We start from the raw sequence: 16,544 nt of genomic DNA on the forward strand, positions 1-16,544 counted from the left end.
TTCTCTTTGTAGTTAAGTTTTAATCTTCTAATTAGCATGACATCAGTAACAGCAGTCACTCTCCTCTTACAGAACCATAGGTTTCTAAGAGTGGGAGAGAAATGTAACCTTTTCTTTGCCCTAAGAAACATCTTTTTAACAATTTTATGCAGTTATGGTCAATACACCACGTAAATGAGAAGTTATGCATTAAATATAAACATATTCTTCAAATTCACATCCATTTTTTCTCTTTTTATTTAGAAATTGTATGCTCTCCTCCAAGAATTCCTTATGGGAACTTTAGACCTCAAGAAAACACCTATGTAGTAGGTGATATAATCACAGTAGAGTGTAATTCTGGATATTATTTTAAAACAACTACTGGCAAAACCACAGCTGAATGCACCAAGAATGGCTGGGTGCCTGATCCAGGTTGTGTCCGTAAGTAGCTCTCACGAATCTAGACACAACGTGTAGAGTTATTGGAAATATCTTAGTGAAAAAGAAGTCAAGAGAAAGAAATTAAAAATCATGAGACTTGAGAGTTGCTTATTCATTGTGTTTCTTCATGATATAAAGCTTAATTTGATGGCTTAGAAAAATCACCTGTAAAAATAATAAATAAATCTACATTTACATTATGTTTATAAACACAAGTATTATCTATTACTGTCTTTGAAAAAATTTGTGATAAAAAGAGTCAGCTCCTTGTCAGGAAGATTTGTGGTCCACCTGAGGAGTAGCATGCCAGTCAAGATAAGAGGGCATAGTGAGTGTTAAAATTTTCCAAAAAAGGCAAATCTAGCCAATGATTGGAAGGTGTCTTTCATCATCATTATCACAGCTCTAGATTTCTACTTGCGGTTGTATGTTGGTATATCATGGACAATCAGTTTTATTCTACCTATTTTAACCTGTCAAATAACAAACCAAGATATTCTTGATTGTTTATGAGTTCTTTATTGGCTTAAACTTTCCATAACTACAAAAATCGTTTTGCCCAGTAGGCACAGTATTAGCAAAGAAATAAATACATACATTTGGTCTCATGAATCAGCCTTTGGATTCCACTGAGAATATTGACTGCATTTCTGTTGCTTGTAATTTAAGTGAAGGGAAACATAGGAACTATAGGTAATGACCAAGACATCAAAAGCAGAGTGCAATTGTTCCTGTACTCCTTAGGATCCGCCAAATGTGTGGTCCTGATTCTGTCAGATTCAGAAAGCACTGAGATGATGAAATCATCTGAATTACTTGTGTCCTGAACTTTTTGTCAAGCATGTGTTGATACTGTTGGTGTTGAATTCTATTTCAAGAGAAACCGTGTGACTACCCAGTTATTGAAAATGGCAAATTAAGTGACTCATTGGAGTACTACAGAAGCTACTACTTTCCGATGAGGTTTGGGCAGCATGCTGATTACCGCTGCAATGATGGTTATTCAACCCCAAGTGGACGATCCTGGGTTCAAGTAGTCTGTTCTGAAAGGGGCTGGTCTCCAGAGCCAAAATGCCTCAGTAAGTACATGTCCACTTTATTGGCAGTTCTGTTATAATTATCAAAGTTCTGTGCATCAGAAATTGTGCTGATGGAGCACAAGGTGGAACAAAGAACAGTTTGTTAAAGTAGACCTGCTTCAGTTGACCCCTGGAACTGCACTCAGACTCTCATAATATCAGCAGAGCTTGAACTGTCAGCTGGTGACACTCCGCAGTATGTAAGGCTGAAATGATACTTTTGGATTTTGGAGTTCCTATATGCCTAAAACTATCCATGATATTAAGAAACACATAGGAAAAGTTTATTTTCTCTAGCTTCTGGGTCCTGCGCATACATCTTCTTTCATGTGCACACACAGCCGCACATACAAACAGAGAGTTTCCACTCTGTGTAGATAGGTTCTTCCTTCCTTGGCTTGGGTACTTCAACTAGAGGTTCCTCTCTGACGCCCATTGCCTGGTCCATTTGGATAACCTTTGGAGCTGAGAAGGTGGCACGCACTCTTGCAATAGGTCAGATACACTGACTTCAGGTTTAAACTAGAAAACAGATCTAAAGCAGTGAGCTGAGGCCTCCTCTGCTAACACACATGTGCATTCACAGTGAAGTTCCTACCTACTGGTAGGGCTTGGCAAGTTCAAACAAGAGGTTGTTCTTTCCCTGCTGCCCTCAGTGGAGTGGTGCTCAGTGCAGGAAATGAGTGGAGTCTGGCTCAGAGGAATTTCTTCAGGCATCTTCCTCGTGGCTGGACACCTGGGGCACAGGGTGCTGAAGAGCCTACACGCTTGGGTGCTGCTAAAATCTCATTTGCACAGAGATATTAACACCTCCTGGAGGCAAATGCTGAAAATCACTCAGGGCAGACATCAACACTCTGGAGACAGAGCAGACGAACAAGAGCTGGTGTACGTGATGCTAGATGCACTGAAGTTAGCCAGCCTTGCTTATGCATTCTAGGTAGGTGATATTGTTTACTAGACCACTTCTTAGCACTTTATGTAGTGACTTGCACTCCTGTTCATGTGATTTGTTAATCTAAGGGCAGTGAAACAAAACATGCTTTCATTCAGATTTGAACACAAAGGTTTTTTGGATTAGAAGGGTACAGAAAGATGCCAGGAGGTTCTATTTTAGTAACTGTCTTTCTAAGAATTAATTTTCCTCAGTTCTTGCTGTACTTATTACTGTAGTTAAATGTACTTACCTTCCTTCTTCAGAAAACTGTCATATCAGACACGTGGAAAATGGTTACTTCTCACATAGCAGGAAGTACGTTTACAAGGAAGGTGAAAGAGTTAAATATGTCTGCAATGATGACTATTATACTGAACGTGAAGATGGGGAAGTCACATGCACAAAGAATGACTGGTCACCTCCTCCAAGATGTATCCGTAAAAGTGAGTGTGCTTGCATTTTGCTGAGGTTTATAGCTAAACCCAGTAAATCCATCATCACGTCACCTACATGCAAGGCTGTGATTCTCTCACCTGGCTGATGCAGCTCTCACGTCTCTGCGTGCTGCTGAGGTCATTCGCTACACAAACGTGCAGAATGTAACCCTGTAAAACGTGCACACGTGGCTCGATCGGATCTCCTAGAACGTAAGCTCTGGTCTTCAGTAGTGAACTCTTGTTGTTACATAGGTGTGCAGTAATATAATAAACAGTGATCATTCCGCTGGCACAGCCTATCTGTAATGTCTTGTCTTCTTTCATCCTCTCTCTGTCTCATGTGATCCCTGTTTCTCTTGCTTCCTTTCCAGCTGGCATCATGCTGGACGAGGAGAGGCAAGGGAAGGTTACCTCTCCTAACTCTGTTTTCAGCTTTTGTTCCTGACTCGTATTGAGCCTGACGTTGCTAGAACGTCTCACAAGGAACTTTAAATACATTAAGTAATGATTTCATGTGGACAAGATAAATCATTCAACCTAACTTTTCTCAGATTATAAAAATATTTTTTTAGGAAGCAATCCCATCCTGACACAGACACCGACCGCAGAATGCTTTGGACCACAACCCACTGAGATTTGGACGTAGCAATGAGCAGGCAAAATAGAATTTTATGATTCCTAGTGTTAGGCAATCATAAACATTATTTTTGTGTGTTTATACCAGTAATGTAAAATTTAAGCTTTTGAAGCTGTTGCACATATGTATTATTAACTCTGCTCCCAACATTCAAACACATCCCCTAATGTTCCTCAAAGTCTTTTTTGTGTGTGTGTGTCTTTATTTACTTGACCCTCTAATGTGCAAATATTGTTGTTTGTTGTAGTGTTAGTTTCTTAAGTTATTCTGTGAAGGAGTTTATTAGGAAAGAATTTAGCATACTGTAGAAGTTTTTATTCAGGATACAAGACCAGAATATCCAATCAATATGACTGTTTTCCATCTATTTAGGCTGGCTTAAACAATGTATTCTAAGTGATGTGACATCAGTTACAACATTGCTTCTGTCTGCACAACTGTTTTAGTGTGCAAGAAGGGGTCCTTTGGTACACACCTGCTTCAGTCCTGCACCGCGTGCACTCTGAATGGTTTCTGTTTGGTAGAACAGAGGTGGTACCTGCACACTGTGGTGATTTCTGGTGTGCCCCACCTTGCCAGATGGACAGAGGATCCTCTTTATGCATGCCCAACATGAATTTCATTTCTAGTGAAGACCAGGTTTGGACACACAATCTTGGAAGCTTACAGGATTGCTGCAAATCAAACCTTTGTCCATCCCTGTTTGTGCTGCATGAGTTTGTAACTGTGAAATTTGGCTTTTCATGTTCCACTTGTCCCCCAGGAAGAGAGCTCAATGTAGAAACAAAACTTCATGTGCTCCTAAAAGTGTTCTAAATCCTATGGCTGTTTCTTTTGTCCCCCTTCTTCTGTGTATTATAAGCATGCAGTTTAGCAGTGTTTTACTTGGAAAAAATTCTGTCTATCTCTTTCAGAACAATGCCAGAGTATCTCTTTTGACAATGGTTATTTCACCTCGCGAAAGGAAACATTTCGTTTACAGGAGAAGGTCACCTACAGTTGTCTTACTGGCTTTGTAACGCCAGAAGGACAAGAAAGAGGAGTGATACGGTGTGAAGAGAATGGTTGGACTCCACCTCCAAAGTGCATCAGTGAGTAGCATAAATGTTTCAGAGCTCCCTATCGTTGCTGGCTCAGACGTGATGACCTGTGTTCTCAGATTTTTGTCATCTAGATTGGTAGCTTTTTTATTAGGCAAAGAAAGACTAAAATAGAGGACTGATCCTCCAGAGATTAACCTTTCTGGGGCTCCAAAAAATAAAGCGAGAAAACATAAAGGAAGTTAGTAAGGCAGGAAAATATCTACTGTCTCCTAGGTGAGTTTTGGTTTTGGACTTCTAGCACAAATTAGATGATAATCACTGACCTCTCCGCTGATTCCTACCTGATACAAGGTATATATCAGCCCAATATACTCCTAATTCTTCCTCCTTTCACACTTGTGAGGGAAGATTTGCGAAGAAATGCCTGTGAACCAAGGGATTCTGCCAAGAACTTTCTTTAAACGTGAACAAATTAGAGAAAAAAGGGAATAATTTTTTGGAAAGATGTTATCACTATGCATAAAAAGCACTATGCGTACGTCTGCCCTGGTGTTAAAAAGTACATTTGTTAAAAACACCAGAGTGCTTTTTCCTGCAAATGCCTCAATATTGTTGTTGTCTTTTTCTTCTTAAACGTTCCTTCCTCTCCTGAACAGGGATATAGGATAGTAAAAGAAGAGACTTAATCTTCCATTGTTATGATACCAGGGCTCATAATATTGACCAACTTCAGCTGAGATATATATATACACACACATATAGATATATATATACACACACATATAGATATATATATACACACACATATAGATATATATATAACTTATCCTTTTGTTTCAGGATTTTGCACTTTTTTTGTCTGACCTCCTTACAAATGACCATGGGAAACAGGGGTACAAACTGTTTGCTGTGACACTAATAATAATAATATGTAGTATAAGGAAAGGAATGAAATCTGAGGGAGAAACATTTATGCTAGATATTAGCTCTATAAACGTTTCTGAAGAATAATGCAATAGATATAATATTCATATGCTACATATGATGGTCTTCATTCATATTCTGGCAATGCAGAATTTTTGATATTTCAAAAATACTGAGTAGATCAATAGACTAGCACATACTAAAGCACCTACAGAAATGATGGTTCCAGAGGAAAATGGTTCTGGATCACAAAATGCTCTAACTTTGTTTTATTCTACAGAATCATGTCAAACACCTCATTTGGACATTTTGAATTACCATGCAAATAGAACTAATTTCATACCTGAAGACACAATTGAGTATGCATGTTTGGAGGGATATCAAACTGCAGATAATATGCCAATTGGTACCTCGAGGTGTGACATAAATGGCGAGTGGAGTCCAACACCCCAGTGCTTTGGTGAATATTGTTGTGTTTACTAATCAGTGTTAACTCTGTATACACTTTGTGAAGCTTTTTCTTTAAGGCTTTCTTTAGTTTTCTTCTGATCATTAGTATTTCATGTACTTTATAAGAGTGTACACTTGATGTTAAAATATTTTCTCTTTGTAGCAATAGAATGTAACATGCTGACATTGCCCAATGGAGATTTTTCTCCCAAGAAGGGTAAATACCGCAATGGAGATGTTGTGAAATTTACCTGTGCAAACAGTTATGTGAGAGTGGGACCTGCCTCTACTCAGTGCTATTACTTTGGATGGTTTCCATCCCCACCAGTATGTAAAGGTAATTCTTTTTTTAGCTTTATTGTAGTAGAAACATATGAAAATGCCTCGGTCCTGAAGACTTCCGTGGGCACCTTCTATAAGCCAGTCCTGCTCCCAAGAAAAATTATCCAGTCTTCATCTATAGAAGGGCAGAAACTGGCCCTCTTTGCATGATTTCATAGTGTTTTGCTATTTTATGTGAAAGGTTCTGAACAGTTGAACTTACAGTGTTGAACCTCTTCTTAGCTTTAATTATGCCCATTGGAGTTCTGCAAATAACTGAAAGTGAGCTGCTAAATGGCTTGTGCAAAATTTCACTCAGGTTATTGACTATAACATATGGAAACTATTTATTATTCAAAAAGGCATAAATAATTTGCAAGATGACAGCCAGGAGAGATTAATGTAATTCCTCTCTTACTGTATTGTAAATGTCCTAGGTTTGCTACTGCCTAATGTTGACACCCGGCAGATACTGTACTCTATGTTCCTTTTTATGATCACTTGATATTATGGGTGGGGAATAAATAAAATTGGAGATGACACAGAGCTGGACTCAAGCAAAAGAAATTCAGTGATATTCCTCAGCTTCATCTGGTAGGATGAACAAACTCACGCAGAAGGGAAGCTACTTGCCTCTATTCTTCTCACCTTTTTAAGGACAGAGCACAATTTATTGGCATCTGAAAAGAGTTTATTTTACTGGTGCTATGCCCTTTCATGACACAGCTCAAGAGGATGAAGGGATCTCGTATTCCTTACCTTACCTCCCCACAGTTTTCTTGTCGACTTCTGTGATCTTATCCTTCTTTTTGCTCATTCTCTTTTACATTTCAAACCAGGTATATTTCATATAGTTGGCTCTTTAGCTCAGGAACATTTTAAGCTCCCTTAACAGAAGTTTCATTCGCTACATCAGAAGTTAATTTCTTTAATATACAGTACATATCACGTGCTGGTTGATTTTTATAACACAAGTTATTATTGCAGAATTTTCACCTTAAAAAAAAAAAGAAAGAATATTGAACTTTTCATCTATGTAACTTTTTTTTTCTCTTAAAACTGGGTTGGTTTTATAGCACACTTCTTTTATCATAGCAGGAAATTGACAGTGCATGGAGGTAAGAGATTAGAGTGAACCAGCGCCATACATATCTGTTTGTGACTTCCAGGCCAACGTGAATCCAGATATTCAAAGGCAATAAACCAATGACCTGTATAACCTGTTCTACGGATATTTCTTACCTTTAAACAACAAATTTGATTTCTTTTGTGTTGCACTTAACAAATAACTGTGCTAAAAGGACTGAGTTCAGAGTATAAACGTGATCTCTTGATTTCAGTGAATGCCAGAGGCTGTGGACCTCCACCTGAGATTGCCAATGGAAGTATCGCTGATGGCTCTGTGGAATGGTATCGGCATGGGGATAGAAAGCAATATGAATGCAATGTCGACTTCAAATTGGTTGGATCAAAGGAAATAGAATGTGTTGATGGACAATGGTCATCTCCTCCCTCTTGCATTGGTAACCTATATAACTCTTGTTTTTGAGAAGTCTATAATTCTCTGTAGGCTAATACTTCACAGCTGTTTTCACAATTTCATATTTGCAGGTAGAACATGTTATGTTCAAAATCATTTTACAGATTAAAAGTAACCAGACGCTATTTGTAAAGCCCAAACTTTATTAGTAGTATAATTAAAATCTCAACAATCCAGCCACAGTTTTTGTGGGTCCAAATCAAATTATTATAGAAAGAGAAAGAAAATTAATATGTAATATATAAATAATAATCATAAGTACATAAATGCACAGAATATCTAAATAATACAAATCATTTATAATATATAATTACAATTGTTATACACAGACTTTCTCTTACCACTTTTTCCGGTGTTATTCTCACCCTTCCACTGTCTCTTTGGATCCTAAAGTCAATGGCTTCAGTCTCTGGTGTTTTGGAGGGAAGCTGCTGCACCTTATCAATACCTCAAGTAATTGACTGGGAGGAATAAGATATTGATGATGATGATTTCCTCTTCTCCTTACAGGATCTGCTTGGGGCAATTTTTAGGTTTGCCCTTTTTACACTTGTCTACAACTTCTGAATTAGATATATTAAGTGTGTTTTAAATATGTTAGATACTTGTTCTTTGTCTTTGTGTTACCCCTAAAACCAGTTGTCATCAGATCCAGGTCTAAGCTGGTCTTTTGACTCACCAAATGCACATATAGTTACTTTTATTTAAGTTCTTTCAGCTATTCATATGTGACTCCAGTATTATTGTGGAATACTTCTCTTTTTCAACAGAAGACAAAACGCCATGTGGATCACCTTCCTCTATTCCAAACGTTGTTCTTCAGCAGGAAGACCAGACCCAGTTTTCACATGGTGATGAAGTGATTTGTGGATGTAAACAGGGCTCTGGCCATTCTAACACTATGAGAATAAAATGTCGTAGTGGAGAATGGAAGCCTTTACCTCTTTGTGCTGGTAATCTATTTCCATAATACTTCAAATAAGAGTGTAACATAGTTCCGCTCAAAATTTCAAGGACTTCAACAATCAAACCAGGACAATATGTAGGCAGAGATACTAAGTTTCACGCATATTAACTAAGTTATTTTTACTTATTCCTCTTTTAAACGTGAACATGTCCTTCATCCTGGACAGACTCTACACCTACAACTTTGTAAATGTTCTGAGTAGGTTTGGGGAAAGAAAAGGACAGTTGCACAGTGGGTAGAATAAAGTATGGGGATACATCTTTGGTGTATAGTGGCTTTTATCCATTTTCCAGTGTTCCTTGTCCCTTCAGAAGCCTTGGGACATACCTGCAATAAAGTAGTGTGCCTGTTGCTTTAATTACTTCTGGGTTTATGTCTCTGTATGCTATTTGGCTTTTTAAAAATCCTGCTGGGAATAAGCCTAGCACACTGTGGCTAATAATAAAAGCAATATTAGTATTATTAGTATTATAGTATAGTATTAGTATTATCCCATCCTCACTATTTCGTGTGGATTAGTCCTTTCCATTTCTCATCAGTAGTTTTCTCTTTTTTCTCATCTTCTCATTTAGTTTTGCAATCCATAAATTGAATTAATGTCTTTTAAAAAGATCTACAACAAAGCCTTTTCCGAAGAAAAAGGAAAAGATTACATTGAAGTCAATAATTGAAGAAAAAAGAGATAGTGGACAAGAAGGAGTGTTGTCTGGGAAAAATTATTCCAGAACTTCACTTAAGAGAACACAGGTTATGATATAGCTAATTCTTGGTTGCCTGTTTCTTCAGAAATGTTTTTGTACTCATCAGTGATTTGAGAGACTGTACCTTCACTTAGAATTATATTGAGGATTGAGTCTGGCACAAAACACAGTCTGCTCAGCTTTCAGAAGTAGCTTGTGTTCTGTCTCTCAGAGTCACCAGTCAGGGACACAAGATCTGGTTATGACTTGGACGTACTTCCACAGGAGAATGATACCTGGTACATGTTTGGTGTTCAGTAGTACTTCCCTTATGCTCCTGTTTCTACAAGCAAAAGAAAGTTTATTTTCTTGCTCATCTTACTACCTTTTATAGGTTTATGGAAGAAAGAAATGGTTCTTTTTTATAATATTTACTGCATACAGCAAAAGGGATCCTGTCAAATTAAAAATAATTGCTTTGTGAGTGCAAACAATGTCTGTTTTAGATAGTGGGGGGAAAAAAATCATTCTGTGGTCTATGAATCTCATGAGTTACTTCAAACTACAGTAAACAAAAAAACCACTTGGACATACATTAGGAAATTGAAGACCTCTTCATCAGTGACTGTGCATTTACATGTTACCTGACCTAAATCCATTTTTTAGCTTTTTTTTTTTTTCTTTTTTTTCAGATCCGTCTCCTCGGTGTGAACTTCCAGCAAATGTTGACCTAATACTCAATGGTCGTCTTGCCAAGCCGAAAAAGCAGGCTAAATTCCTTAGAGTTATACATTATGTATGTAAATCATCTGACAAAAGCATTAAACAGGCTACTTGTGTGTCTGGAAAATGGTCACCAGAGATTGAATGTACAGGTATGGTTTTGGATTTGCATACAATTTCTTCTTTTTATGTAGGAAATATAAGTGCTCTGTTAAAGCTTCTTAGCGTTGTTGTGTCACTAATCTGAAATAGAAATGTTTACATGCTTATATATGCTTACTTGATTCTATGCTAAAATATAGTCATGAATAATTATGGCAATAATTTGAAGTTATATAGGCTTAGAGACACACTATTTTAGTGAGGCAGATTTGTAATCTCTTCTCTGACAACTGGAACAGTTATCACTGTCATTTCTGATGTGAGAAAAGATGCAATGATAAATTTAAGCTCAGTTCTTCAAAAGGGCTTTATGCTGGTGCAAATGAGTGTAGCACGGAGCTCAAGCTCCAGCCGAAGTTCCTTTATTTCCTGTAAACATTCAAAACTTTTCTATTCCTGACTTTTCTTTTTTTTTTTTCTTTTTCTTCTTTTTTCTTCCAGTTACTTCCTAGTGAAACAACAGAGTTGGGCATCTCAAAAGCACAGACATAGATGAGACTGCCCTTATCTAATAGACACCAGAGGTCAGATGCCTGCAGGGACTGCCTTTCTGAATAGCAGAGCAGGATGTTGCCTGTAGAAGGCATTGACTGTAGAACAATCATTGCGTCATTGCCTGTTTTGAGTAGGCCAGGTTCATGGGAAACGGTGCATGGAAGTGGGAGAAGTGTACGGAGTGGCATCAGTCAAGGGAGCATTCCCTTTCAAAGCCTGGTGTCCCTACCTTCCCAGTTTTCTGGAACCACTAGAAGCAAGAAACCAAACTCATGAGGTCTCCTTCTTCCTAGATCTACCTCTTTCCCTCACTTTTTCTTTCATCTGGCAGGAGAAGCCCTTTGTTGCTTTAGAAGGAAAATTTAAGTTTGTTTCTTTGATAATGATAATAATTAAAGCTTTAGATGATAGCTACTGAAAATTATCACCAGTATTGTCTTGGTTGTTATTGTTGTAATCTGTGATGAACTGTTACATTTTATGTTATGTTCTACTATAACATGACTATGTGTCCTCAGCTGAGGAGAGCACATGCCCACCTCCACCTCAGGTGCCTGGTGCTCAACAGATAACAGCCAGAAGAAATTACAAGAACGGGACTAAAACAGCTTTTTCATGTCTGAAGAGTTTCCAGCTCATTGGTGCAAATGAAATAACATGTATAGATGGCAAATGGCAGTCACCACCTCACTGTGTGGGTTAGTAGTGGATTTTTTATCCTATTTATTTTGTTATTCATTTCAGTGTTTGTTATGCATTTGCAGTCATCATTAGCAGGAGGATGATATTATTTATGTTAAGATTATCATGAACAGGTAACTGCAGAAAATAAATAGAATGTAAGTTGCTAAAGAAAGTGCAGTTAACCAACTGATGGACAGTAAGTCTTCTTATTTACAAAGACTTATCTAAGATAGCATAGAAAACTTTCAAGAACTGTGTGTTTATTTGTTTAGTATGTTGCAGAATGGAGTGTCAGTTTTGACTGAGGACATTCAATAGCATCCTGTTGAAAAAAAAAAAAAAATCCCAAAACAAAACCATTAATTTATTGTGTAGTTGTGGTAGTAGCATTTTTTAAATTCCTTTTTTTTTTTTTTTTTTTTTTAATGGCTTCATCCTAGGCAGGAGTATAAATGATATGGCATAACTCAGGCCATCTACTCTGAGAAATGGTGAGGAACCTGTAGTCCAGTTGCTAAAACATTAGCAGTGCAACAGATATCTAGTTCATTGAGAGATAGAATAAAGTATTTTCAGAAATAAATAGGAGATAAATGAGAACAGGAGAAATGAGGTGCCAGCTGGTGACTGATGTGCACAACATCCCAACCGTGTCTGTGCTTTTGAGCTGCAAAATTCTGATGCCACATCATTACCCTTCTTTTGCATTGCCTGTGAATCTTCATCAAGTGCCAGACATAGGGAAAAATAACAAAAACAACAACAACAAAACTGCTCAAGCTGTTCATTAAACAGCTTTACTGAAATAAAACTCCCAGTCCCAGTTACTAAACAGGAACTTTGACTGTAACTAGATATTTTGCATTGTGGAATTTAGTGCAAACATATGCTTGAACTCGAAATTGTGTCAACTAATAAAACCTCATTTACTAATTAACTAAAAATGCATATAAGATGTAATTTAAGTCCACCCACTCAACAGCACTGTAGGAGAAGGCGGCATTGGACAGCCCTAACTCAGGAGGCCTTCATAGAGATTTATTCCGTTGTCTGTATTGGGAAGTACATTTCAATGCTTTCTAAGTTCTGTTCTCTATTTTAACATCTCATCACAAACCCCCTCAGGACATGGGTACAGCTTCATTACTGGTGGGAAGATGTAATAGCTAACATTCTAGAAACTCACTTTCAGTATCCCAAAGCAAGATAATATCCCTTCTGTTTCTCTGCCCATGAAGTTTCCCCCATTCTTCATACTAAGCTGTAACTGTATCTCCTTGATATGACCTGGAAACTGGCTTTAATCTGTTTCACAGGAAAATTAAACATCCCCATGTAGGAGAGAAAGGAGAGAGAAGTTTTGCTTTGTGTATCTTCATCTTCATTTCAAGCTATTTTATTTAGGCTTGGTTTATTTTTTTTTTCTTTTCAGTTTTAGACAACTTTTGTCATTGGAATATTAATTGGTTTACATTATTGTTCATCTGTTCTTTCTGTATTTTATAGAAAGACCGTGTTTGCCACCAGAACCTGTAGACTGTGCTGATGTTCCCAGAATGGAAAATCAAAACTTAAAAATTAAAAAACAAGGGAAAACAATTTATCTGGCTGGTGCTAGACTGAAGTATGTTTCTCGTTCTGGATATAAGTTAGATGGACCATTGGAGATTACCTGTTCTATGGGAAACTGGACTACAGCTCCTACATGCTTGGGTAATATCAAACCATACTTTTTTTTTTCTTTAATACATTTAGCAATGAAGTTGAAACAATTTTAAACTGGAAGTTGACTGATAAGAGCCAGGATCTCCATATTTTGCTGTGGAATCTAATCATCCTTTGTGGATGTCTTCAGAGCAATCCTGATTGGATGCAAGGCGGACTTTTTGAATGCAGTTTAGTTTTTAAATATTCCTTTGTATTCTTGCAGTCTTTGCTCAGTTCATATCTCTGCCAACTAAGTCCTGGGCACATCCTCATAATTCAAGGATCTGTTTCCTATGGAGTCCACTAGTGTCCAGGAGTTGCTTTGGCGCTTTAGTTGTGGAAACCACTTAAGTGTAGGAAGTGACACAAGCCTTTATTAACATTTCCTGGCACAGTTAGAAACAGGATCTAGGTATGTGAGTGACTGAAGTCCACGTCTGTTTAGGGGAATTACTTATTTCATCTTCTGTATGCTACCTTTTATATAAAATCCACTGTCAGTGGATGACTATGCTGATGTTGTAACAGAAAGAGCTCTCCAAGGCATCTCTTTGGTGGAAACAATACATTCATTTTATGTGTATCGCATTAGCACAAGCATCAACTTTCTGTGTCTTTTCAGAACGGCCATGTGGAAGTATTCCAAAAGTTGCCAACGCTCAAATTGAAGGGAGAAACAAGGAAAGTTATGAGCCTGGTGAAACAATTCGCTATGAGTGTGATGAAGGGTTCCTTATTGTTGGTACACCAGAAATTATTTGCAGAGAAGGAAATTGGACAGCACCACCGTTCTGTGAAGGTATAGGTTTTACTTCTAAGTAGTCTATAATCCTTTTTAATCTTTAATGTTGTGAATTAAAATAACATCAACACAGGCATGCAGATGAGACAGACCAATAGAGCCAGCAGGTGATTTGTTTTGAACGGGCTCTTGCAAGGCCTATTTTTCTGGCTCCTGAGAAATAACAAGCAGGGAAGACGAGGAAAGAAACCATTTCCCCCGTGGGCTGAAGTTGGTAGCTGGAACTTAGCTCACTGCTCAAATCAAGCAGAAACAGGTTTATGGGGGAATGGATGCTGGCTGCAAAGAAGGAGATAACTGGTAGGGTAATGTATCTTATTTTCACATCACTAAGAATGTCAGTTCCTGAAAGTTACCTTCACATAGTCAAAAAACCCTTTCACTCTCCAGCCCTTTGGCACACAAGGCTGTATAGCACCTATCTGTGCCTTCGGCTGATCTCTGCGACTCCTTTTCTCTTTTCAGTCACTATAGGCAAAAATAATAGTGACTGGTGAAGAGCTGCAGAATAAAGACCATAACGTTATCTTCCTTTTCCTCTCTAGAAAATTATCCACATTAGGCAAACAATTTCTGCTCCTCAGGCATAATGGTGCTCTGAAATGCAAAATTTTGTGATTGATAGATTGCTGCACTACTGTTCTTAAAAGCACCTCTCTTTTCAGATGTTACCTGTGGAGCTGCACCTGAAATTCCCAATGCTTATATTACAAGCACTCAACAGGAGGGGTATCTGCCTGGTGCCAGAGTGCAGTATGAATGTGAAAGCAATTTTCAGATGATGGATATAAATTATGTCACTTGTACAAATGGACAATGGTCACAAGCACCAACCTGCAGAGGTAGGAATCTCTGCCTTCATCTTGCCTTTTAGCATAGAGGGGACTGCTTACCTAAATACTCTAAAGACTTTACCTATTTTAACCCTCTTTTCTTCGTGTACCTGCAAACATGACCGCACAGTGTCTCTTCTCAGATGTGACGTGTGAACCTCCTCCAGAAATTGCTGGTGGTAAAATTGAAGGTGTTAAAAAGTCAAGGTATTTGCCTGGAGAGAGTGCTCGCTATCAGTGCTGGCGAGGCTTTCAGATGACGGGATCTTCCAGTGTAACGTGTCAGACCGGGAACTGGACAGAGCTGCCAAAGTGCAAAGGTACCGTTTCTCTTTCTCTTCATACAGTTGCCTGTCAGTGAGACTGTCTTGAAGCTGAGTCAGTGGCATTTACTTCTCCAAATTTCATTCTCAATACTGTGCACAAATGCAGGATATCTGGCACACTCAGGAAAAGGCATTTTCCCAGGTTTCTCTTCAGATGAATTTACGAGCTGCATGACCCAGGTGGCTCCACAGGAGAGGGCCCCATCTGGAAAACCACCCCCAGGCTGAGAACAGTTGCTGGCCAGGTGTAATTTTGAGACTTCTTAGAATCTGCTTTCTGTGCCTGCCTGATGAGAAGAGAGAGAGGAATGTTGCTGTCTGTATTGGACAATCAAGCCCACGGCTTCCCTGCTAGTTGACATCCGGTTGATGCAGATGCTGCATTGCTATATCGTATGTCGTGGAGTCAAATCAACTGTTAAATGAACTGGGGGTAGAATTTGAAGTGTGAGCCAATCCCTAAGTACTGTGTTGGTGCCTCCTAGGCTTTCATGAGCGTACTGAAAATGTCACCTCTTTTCAGGTATTTGCTTCTCTCTCTGCTTTCCTCTGGGTCTCTCAGAGGAGTGCCAGCATACTGCCTGGTAGTATTTGTGGTCAGGCCTCCATTGCAATTGAACTCGGCTGACTTGATCTCTGATTGTGAACTTTCTTCCAGGTGAAGGGGGGAAGTGTGGCCCACCTCCAGTTATTGAAAATGGAGACCTTCTTTCCTTCCCCATGCAAGAATATTCCCAAGGTACAACTCTGGAATACAAATGCCCAAGTCTCTATCTCCTGGAAGGATCTCAGTATATCACGTGCACTGATGGGCAGTGGACAAGTCCCCCGGTTTGCCTAGGTGGGTTGAAGCTGTGTGGCCAAAGGCGGTGTGACTGCTCCGCTTTTCTGCTTCTCAGATCCTGAGGCTATCGCTTGTGCAGCAGCACGGGTGCCGGGGTGTGATGGCGGCCAGAAGGAAGTTGGTCTTGAGGTTAGCTTGTGTAGTCCCTTTTGCCGCCTGCTGTCTCTCATTGGGTTCAGGAGGAGAGGAGCTGGTCGGAACCCGTTTTTGCGAGGGAATCACCACCACTGTGAGGGCTCTCGAGTGCTCCCGAGCTGGGGACACTGCTCCGGTCAGTGGCTGTGAGCACGGAGGGTGGGCGTGAGTGTGTGGTGGTGCTGGGAAATCCTGGGGTGCATCCGTGACATGACCAGGAGGAAACACATTTAGAGAAATGCTGGGCAGAGCAAAGGAATGGTCTAAAAGAAGACATGGGGTAGTTCATTGGTGCCTTGTGATTTCCCCCTCCCGTGCTTTGAACTTGCCTTGAGTGACTGTCAGAGTGAAAAGGCTTCTCCGTAGCTCTGCCAGGGGTCTCAGCTGTGGTCTTT

At 39.1% G+C, this 16,544-nt stretch overlaps 1 protein-coding gene across 3 annotated transcripts in view; it reads left to right on the plus strand.

Moving 5' to 3' along the window:
• The window catches only part of CFH (complement factor H), a 39,778-nt gene that overhangs the window by 21,958 nt on the left and 1,276 nt on the right, over positions 1–16,544 (plus strand). For all 3 annotated transcript variants that reach the window (XM_071810287.1, XM_065842503.2, XM_065842504.2), the window contains exons 7-21: positions 244–423; positions 1,302–1,502; positions 2,703–2,882; positions 4,428–4,604; positions 5,761–5,940; positions 6,094–6,267; positions 7,592–7,774; positions 8,562–8,744; positions 10,131–10,313; positions 11,337–11,516; positions 13,009–13,215; positions 13,832–14,008; positions 14,677–14,853; positions 14,988–15,164; positions 15,829–16,011. In XM_071810287.1, coding sequence (XP_071666388.1) covers positions 244–423; positions 1,302–1,502; positions 2,703–2,882; positions 4,428–4,604; positions 5,761–5,940; positions 6,094–6,267; positions 7,592–7,774; positions 8,562–8,744; positions 10,131–10,313; positions 11,337–11,516; positions 13,009–13,215; positions 13,832–14,008; positions 14,677–14,853; positions 14,988–15,164; positions 15,829–16,011 — 2,742 coding nt within the window. The remainder of the gene's footprint in view (positions 1–243; positions 424–1,301; positions 1,503–2,702; positions 2,883–4,427; positions 4,605–5,760; positions 5,941–6,093; positions 6,268–7,591; positions 7,775–8,561; positions 8,745–10,130; positions 10,314–11,336; positions 11,517–13,008; positions 13,216–13,831; positions 14,009–14,676; positions 14,854–14,987; positions 15,165–15,828; positions 16,012–16,544) is intronic.

This window comes from Patagioenas fasciata, chromosome 6 (assembly GCF_037038585.1).
Source record: "Patagioenas fasciata isolate bPatFas1 chromosome 6, bPatFas1.hap1, whole genome shotgun sequence".
Classification (NCBI taxonomy): Eukaryota; Metazoa; Chordata; class Aves; order Columbiformes; family Columbidae; genus Patagioenas; species Patagioenas fasciata.